A 9,286-nucleotide genomic window follows, 5' to 3' on the forward strand; every position below is an offset into this window, starting at 1 on the left:
CTGATATATATTCATCTGGGGTGGATCCTACAAACAAAAGCCTTTACCCATAAAGATTAATTTGGGATCAGTACCATAAATAAGAATCTTTACTTCATATAGATTCGTATTGTATGAGAACTACGCATAATGACCTTTACCTCGTACGCATTCATTTAGTATGAGTACCATAAACAATGCTATAAACTACGATCCATTTGGACTGAGTACTATAAACTACGACCTTTACCTCATATGTATTCATTTGGTCTGAGTACTATAAACTACGACCTTTTACCTCATATGTATTCATTTGGTCTGAGTACTATAAACTACGACCTTTTACCTCATACGGATTCATTTAGTCTGAGTGCTATAAACTACGATCTATTTGGACTGAGTACTATAAACTACGACCGTTATCTCATACGGATTCATTTGGTCTGAGTACTATAAACTACGATCCTTTTGGACTATTACCTTTACCTCATACAGGAGCCCCGAGTGTCCGAGTGGTCTAAATCGCTCACCGTTACGGATCACTGCCATCTCACCTCTGGCTGCGTGGGTTCGAGTCTCGGGCTCGGCCAATGTGTGTATGTGAGAATGTTTGCTGGCAGCTTATCTTGGGTCGGTGGTTCTTTCAGGGGTTTTCCCCGAGTTCTTCCTCCACCATTTATACTGGCCGCCATGTATAGCCTATCTTGTGCTGAAAAATGGCGTTAAAACTTATAACAACAACAGCATTTACCTCATACGGATTCATTTAGTATGAGTATGATACACAATGCGCTTTACTTCATATATATTCATTTGGACCAGTGCTCTAAGCAGCAGCCTTTACCGCATGCAGATTCATACTAACTATTCGGAATGTTTTATTATTTAATAACTAAAAAATACTACAAGGCATATAATTATTAAACTGTACGTGGTTACTGCAGTAAGGAAAATATTGGAATTGCGGTCAGTTTCTAAACAATGCGATTCTCCGCTGGATGCGTAAGTGCAAAGGTCGGTGCCGCACAATGAGGCTGTATTGAAAGGCGAAGGAGTATTAATAAACATTGTTTGGAAAATGAGAAAACAAAAGCAACGTATGAAATAAAATCATTTCTGGTATGGAAATCATCATCTGTTGTTAAGTATGAAAGTGCGCATTTGAGTCTTTTATATATTTCATTACAAAAATTGCGATTTTTTCTCTCCAATATATCCAATTTTGTTAAAGAGCGTCTTCTGTCATGGTATCCCTTTATTAGTTTGAATCCCTGGAATGCCATGTCACATTACAGTGACGATCTCGTCATGGTTATGAAGTAATTATACGTATGAGATAATTCAACTGATTTCTATAATCTTTATACGTCTCAGGGAAAGGGAGTTCTCGCTGTGTTGAGATTCTCAATATATTCAATTCAATTTCTAAATCGTATGCAAAGCGTGCTGTGTATAAAAAAAAAAGGATGATGCTTTGGTAACTTAAAGGAGAATTTATACTCACGCTAAAAAATTTATCTCAATAATTCTGCCCTATATATCATTCAAGACGAAATGGAGATATACAAGTGAGCGGTCTAAGTGAAAATTGGTCATAATAAAGTGCCGGAAGGAACGAATGCGGGAACTGGTTTACCGTCCGTAATAATTGTCGAGATAGCAGTGAGGTGAAATTGTTCATCCAAAAACAACTGAAAGTGGTAATGTGACCTTTTTCTCGTTGCATTCGGTAATGTACAGGGTTGGTAATTATACGTTATGTTGAAGTCTGCACACAAAACAGTGACAGCTATGTATGGTTATAACTTTCAATTACCACTTCTGTTGTCTGTAACTTTTTTAAACGGCAGCAAGTTCTAAACATCGGTAATTGTACACTTCAACGGATGAGAGAAAGAAAATAACTACGAAGCTTATACGTAAAAATTTTCATGAAAATCTCAAATATATATCATCTTGTATATTCCTGACTGTGAATTTCACCAGTAAATCATGTCAGAAGCGTATATTTAAAAACAGACAATAATAAATATATTACAAAACTAAACTGTACAAAGCACATTTTGAAATCGAGTCAGGTTAAGATCTGCAAACTGCCGTTTCCTATTTCAGAGGAGAAACTAGGTTTTTAGCTAATATTTCTTAAAACAATGATACTAATTAAGATCGTCTAAATCAGTCATTTGAAAAGTGCATTATTGTTATCATTTTATCCTCATCCCTTTTTATATGTATGCTTTTGAATTAATGCGACAAATAGCCTGCAATATTGTCATTATAGCCTGCAATATTGTCATTATAGCCTGCAATATTGTCATTTAACCTAACTGGCTTAAAAAGAAAGCGTGCTACGTGAGAAAAGTTTCGAGATTCGTAAAAGACTAGCTTTAAACATACATTGCCCCTAATTTGCATAGGATATCACTTTCACCTCGCTAATGAAGAGAAAAGGGGGGATAATTATGAAAATAAGTAGCTTCTACTATTCGTTTCCTTTTAAATTTGTACTACAGACAAAATCTTTAAACTTAAAAATTGTCTTCAGGAAAGCGGAGCAAAGTAACGAATAGAGGACCATGCTTGTGTGCAATTAAATGTGAGATTTTGATATCTAAAAAAAATAAAAATATCACACAGACATACGTTAGATTTAAATTTTGCAGCCGCATTTGTTAAAGAATCTTTGGAAAACAGCCTTCATATAATTCTTAATTTCCGATCAATCTAAACGTATTTGTGATATAAACGTTTGAAAGATTTTTGTCTCGATAATTCATTTAATATATCACTGGGGGTAAGCTAATGAAATCTTGCGGCCATCCTTTTCACTCGGTTATTACCTCGGCATTTTCTTTAGCCGAATACCATTAGGGACGACAAAGCTAATTACAATGTAGGCAATTATGCACAAGATTCATCGTCGATGTAAAGAGTTAGGCTAAATTATACTGTTATTTTTAGAATGTTTCGCTATATCTGCATTGATTACCCATTCCTCTTTCGAAACATTTCTCTACCGAAAATGATGGTTTCGTTTCAACAAGGCCTGATCGTTCGCATGTGTAAATTGCAGCGAAACCCTGAACAAAACTTGATGAAAGGTAATGATTCCTAAGGTAAGAATTGATATTTTCTAAAAGAACGATACTATGTCTTGAGACAAAAATTAATATATGCTATAACACGGTACTATTTCTTGAGACAAGAATTTATATATGCTAAAACACGGTACTATTTCTTGAGACAAGAATTGATATATGCTAAAACATGGTAACATTTCTTAAGACAAGAACTGATATATGCTACAACACGGTACTGTTTCTTGAGCCAAGAATTGATATATGCTAAAACACGGTAATATTTCTTGATACATGAATTGATATATGCTAAAACACGGTACTATTATTTTAGACAAGAAATTATATATGCTATAACACGGTACTATTTCTTGAGACAAGAATTGATATATGCTAAAACACGGTACGTTTTGTTGAGACAAGAATTGATATAAGCTAAAACGCGGTACTATTTCTTGAGACAAGAATTGACATATGCTATAACACGGTACTATTTCTTGAGACAAGATATATGCTAAATTTTCAAATTCAGACAACCTATTTAAAATGTTTATAGAATTGTATAGCTTTTATAATAATTTACATTATCATGAAGGAATATAATCACCTACCTGAGACATCATTTTGTCCGAACCCGTTCCTTCTTCATCTTTGAAAATAATATTCGGATTGTTATTTTCCACCAGTTCCTTGAAACCAGGATCATTTCTAGTAATTATCCCGTCTGCGGGCCCACTAGCCCCGATGGTGTTTTCTGACACACTCGGCACGTGCTCCTTGTAAACAAGTGGAGTCAACTTCGCTGGTCGCCGTCTCCTAGCATTTCCCCTTCCGGGCCCACACCCCAGAGAGGATCCAGTCAGTAGAAGAAACACCAGTAGAGTACACTGCACAGTTCGTTTGGTGGGACTTGACAGCATCACGAAGTATCCTTCAAATATTTTCAACTTCTGTTGCAACTTCAATAGTAGTCAACCTCTGTATCAACTCAAGTTGAAAAATGCAACAAATGTCGTTGCCATATTGACAACTGGGACCCTCCTAAGTAATAAGCACATTCATAATTATATCCTTTTTGCCAAACTTCGTTACCCTTCTTAACAAAAGTAGATCAGTTAGTCACTTGGTGTGCTACATCCCAACAGGTATCAATTGATTTACGTGAGCATTCTGCAGAACTTTGTGATCACGTGTGGAGAAACAGACAATTATGAACTACTCCTGTAGCTATCCTCTTTTTTACAAGAAACAAACAGCCGAGACAAAATTGTGACTTTTCTCTTTTTCTGATTGGCAGACAAAAGCGCTCCTGGCGATATGAAAGTGCTATTTTTTGGAATTAATACACAGAGTTTACTCCCCTTTTAGCTCCTTCGAATTTATTTCTAGCCGCTCACAGCCTCGAACCAATAATCACTGCCATTCTTACACGTTGGAAATCCTTGGACCTCTCGTGCCGTATATGTGACAGCCGAATGACGTTTGTCCCACCCCCTTTTACCAATGGAGTCTCGCTTGAACGACAGCGGTACTCGCTAACCTGGAAGAATATACACCACATAAATTAATCAGATTAAACTTTGAATGTACCGCTTCGTATCTTAAATTGTTAAACGTATTGTTCGCTCAAGACCACTCGTCGGGTCTTTTGTTGACCGTAATGAGAAATCATTTGATGGCCGTTTTCAATGAATTTACAGTATCAATTTTGCATTAAAAAGGCATATAATGAAGTCTTTTTCCCCATCAGTAATAATTTTAATTAAAAATGTCCCAAGTTAGATTCGCTAGTTTTTCGTCCATTACGTTTAGCAAGGAAAAGTAATGCAGACTTTAGTATTGTAGCTTATGTACGTAGTTACAGTCGCTCAACCTGCCAGTGCCCATTTAAGTCATGACAAACGAAATCAATATAGTCTGGAAGGCTCTGCATTTTGAAAGTCAACACAGTATAACAAAATAAGCAACCAATGACTGTTCGAACAACTAACAAAATAAGCAACCAATGACTGTTCGAACAACTGTATTTGTGAGAGTAACTAGACATTTGGCAGCCATGAGAAGTCGGGTCACGGTAAAATAAAAACCTACTGCACCACAAAACCTGCGTTTTGTGATTTGATGTAGATTCATATTCACATTGTGTCACCGGGCGAAAGTAACCTCTTACATTCGAACACTTAATCCAAACCGGTCTTGCTAATTTTTCTACTCCCTAGAATGATAATAACTAGCTATCGAAATAGACTGGATAAAGAGCCAGAACCGACAACAAAAGAATTATTATTTTGAGAAAGAGTGAGAAAGAACATGGGTTGTGCAACCGTGTACACACGTTCCCCGTCGTACACCCATCGCACCAAGCCATGCTTCGGTATTTGATTGATTTTACATCTATCAGACAAATTGGGAAAGTGCAGTCTTGAAAATCATTTCGTTTGTACCGAGATTCTACAGTTCAGCTGAAGCAACAGACAGTACAACCTCGCTGCTCAATACTAAGACTGGATCAAATTTTCAAATTCTCGTCAGAAATAGTGTTACAACTATCTAGCGTGTCGAACATCGCACAGCAAAATGCCGATTCTGCAAAATCGAGTTGCATTCCATATTTTTGTTCACTGCGATCCCCTAGTAATAAGTTTAAAATAGTAGACCGCAACTAAACCTGTTTTGTTGAAGACCGACAAACCTAGAAGAGATAACCTGACAAGAAAGAAAGAAAAGAACATACTGCCCTCGTTTTTATCCACATTCAAATGAAAAACGCAAACCATTATTTTCGTTAATATAAGAACAATGAACTCAGGAAGGTTGTGGTCCCTGTACTATATTCAAAGCGACCAGACTGTGTTCATTACTTGTAAGTACTCCTTCCATAATGTTTGATATATTTTATAGTTTAGTATACCGGCTCAGGTTTGTTGGCAATAAATAATAGAGATTCGTGAAACTTAACATTGTAAATTCCTTTGTAACTAATAATTTTTCATAAATGCATACACGGACATAGTCATACATGCATACGCACTCACTTGTACAAGTATCACTGCATACATAATACATACACTAATACATGTTGAGAGACAGATAAAAAGATACATACATACATACAGTTTCCTTTAAACATATATATATATATATATATATATATATATATATATATATATATATATATATATATATATATATATATATATATATATATATATATATCATAGTCATTAACAACACTGGTAATTTCCAGATGTTTTCATAATATAATGTTACATAGCACAAAGATGCAACTGATTACTAACTATACTTAAGCAGCGCCTCTGATAAGCTAAATAAATGTTGGTGGTTGGTAGGGATCTATTATTTTCAATAATAAGGTTAAGAGAACCTAAAGGAAAGTATATGTATTAGAGAGGTGATTTTTTAACCTTAAAGTCGATTGTTGTCCCTAGGACCATACGCGGGTTGCTATTAGCAATTTTTTGGGGGCGGGGGGGAAGCATGAGCGATGGGTCTGAGTCCATGGGTTGAAAGTCATTCTTGACTGTTCCAAACTTTGCGTGAATCTCCGCTGTTTAGGGACACATTACATCACACGGCACACACGATAAACCTGACACTGGCCTTTTCGGGTCTGAGCTGAACCAAAAGAACTTATGTCTTGACTTAAAATTTGTTTTAGAATCAAGTGATATGATTGGCTGATATACAAGCCTGACTTCAAATTGATCAAGTTAAGGTCTAAGGTCCAAACTTAATTTAAGACTTATAGTGGATAAATTGTGGCCTGTACGAATAATAATTTAAATATTTGCTGGAAATTCTGATCCACCATTTGGTCAGCATTATCATTAATAATAATAATAATAATAATAATAATAATAATAATAATAATAATAATAATAATAATAATATATTTCGCAGAGGAAAGTATTTGGCGATAATTATGAAGCGTTCTTACTTTTTAAAGCAAAACATATTCGAACACAGGGTCGACATTCCACCCGTATATAAACAAAATCAGATCCATAGGAGAATGAGTGGGAAAACATCTGATTGTTATAGACACGTTTTCCTCAAAATGTGTGCAAAACATTGCAAATATAACGGACACGTTTTCCTAAAAAGGTGTATAAAACATTAAAATATAACGGACACGGTTTCTTGAAAGGGTATACAACACACTGCAAATATAACGGACATGTTTTCCTGAAAGGGTGCGCAAAACATTGCAAATATAATGGACACGTTTTCCTCAAAAGGTCTCCAAAACACTGCAATATAACGGACACGTTTTTCCGAAAGGGTGTGCAAAACATTGCAATATAACGGACATGTTTTACTGAAAGGGTGCAGAAAACATTCCGATATAGCGGTCACGTTTTCCTCAACGATGGACAAAACAATGCAAATATAACCGATACGTTTCCTCCAAGGGTGGACAAAACATTCCAATATAACGGACGGTGTGAAACACATTGCAATATAACGGAATAACGGACAGGTTTTCTTGAAATGGTATGCAAACCATTGCAAATATAACGGACACGTTTTCCTCAAATTACCTCAAATCGGTTTCATCGACCTAAATATTTCATCATCAAAAAGAATAAATACTTGGACACTGTTATTGCAGTGCCACCATATGACGGTATGATTGTAACCTATATCTATGTAATTTGGGTTTGGAGATATCATATGACGGTATGATTGTAACCTATATCTATGTAATTTGGGTTTGGAGATATCATATGACGGTATGATTGTAACCTATATCTATGTAATTTGGGTTTGGAGACACAGTAGCTCAGTGGGTAGCGTTTCGGACTCATTACCGGTTTGATGTGGGTTCGAACCTGCCATTTGATCATCCATAACAAACTGCTATGATGAGTACCTGAACAAGACGTGTTACAAGTGCCTTGCCTTGGTCCTAAATAGCCTACTTGTGTTGCTGTGTAGTGTAATTGTAATGCACGGAGGCGCGTGTTTTGAGGCACTTTGGCATTTACATAAATTATATTCATATGATAGCTTTTCAGTAATTGGAACAGCTTATGAGAGGTATACAAACTGTTTGGATAGACCGGGTAACAATTTCAATATTACAGTTGCCTTCAAAAATAATAACGGCGGTTTCGAGAAAACTTAATTATACAGTTTCAGAAAGTTAAACGTACCCAGAACACGACTTTCATTTTTCCAAAATATAATTTTTAATGTTCTTATATTTTGTAACTTTTTTAAATCTCATTTAGACTAGATAAATTACATTTACAAAGAATATGTACATTTTGATGCAACATTATGAATTATGTTCAAAATCAGTTACTGACTTAGGGCGCTCGCATTTGTGTCCAATCCCTTTTGTTTTATAAAATGGAAAATTATATATGTTGAAACTAAACAGGATACCAAGGTTTAATGATATTTATACCGACAGACAAACGGACCGATGTTCTTCTTTTTAGGAATAATATTTCTTTGTTTCTTCTCACCTGGAATAAATAAATTAACTATTCACGATAATTATGTTGTAATATCACGGAATAATAAGGACAATGTGCAGCCTCATATGTTTCATTGAGGCTGTCATATAAATCGTTATTAATTTGCAAGAAAATAATATAGCTTTATATATGTTATCATTTAAAATTACCAAAATGTGCATCTAAATAATAATAATTTAAATACAATTATCATGTCATCATAGAATTTCATGTAAGTCTTTAGAGGATGTTCAAAAAATATATAACATCGAAATAACCGTCCAGTGGAGGTTGAACCGTGAAATGACGAGAGAAAATATAAGCATGAATGAAGCGCGAAATGTAGTGGCGGCTGGAGATCCTTCTTGAAGAATAAAATAATTTAAAGTTGTCGAATCAAACGATCATTGGTCCAGCTATATATTTCCGCACTGATGCAAACTAAACATTTCTGCCAATAATACCCAGACAAATTTTCCCATGGTATGAATGGAAGAAACGTAAGTAATATGTAGAAAAGTAGTAAAGTAATTGAATCTAGGCCCAATGTTAATGTCTGGCAATCGTCGTGCAATGTTAATGTCGGGCAATCGTCGTGCAATGTTAATGTCTTGCAATCGTCGTGCAATGTTAATGTCTGGCAATCGTCGTGCAATGTTAATGTCTGGCAATCATTTTAAATTAAACATCAAATTTCATTGCAAGTTTCATCGAAATCAAAATACACAGACCTTTATGATAAAA

At 35.2% G+C, this 9,286-nt stretch overlaps 1 protein-coding gene across 1 annotated transcript in view; it reads right to left on the reverse strand.

Moving 5' to 3' along the window:
- LOC149791514 (sonic hedgehog protein-like) overlaps nucleotides 1-4,579 on the reverse strand; it is a 40,123-nt gene extending 35,544 nt beyond the window's left edge. Inside the window, exon 1 of the mRNA XM_089970038.1 lies at nucleotides 3,668-4,579. Within this exon, the coding sequence (XP_089826164.1) occupies nucleotides 3,668-3,976 (309 nt within the window). The 5' untranslated portion in view covers nucleotides 3,977-4,579. The remainder of the gene's footprint in view (nucleotides 1-3,667) is intronic.
- Nucleotides 4,580-9,286: the final 4,707 nt, after the last annotated feature.

The sequence above is a fragment of the Sinohyriopsis cumingii genome, chromosome 9 (assembly GCF_028554795.1).
Source record: "Sinohyriopsis cumingii isolate HCF-2022 chromosome 9, ASM2855479v2, whole genome shotgun sequence".
In the NCBI taxonomy this organism is placed as follows: domain Eukaryota; kingdom Metazoa; phylum Mollusca; class Bivalvia; order Unionida; family Unionidae; genus Sinohyriopsis; species Sinohyriopsis cumingii.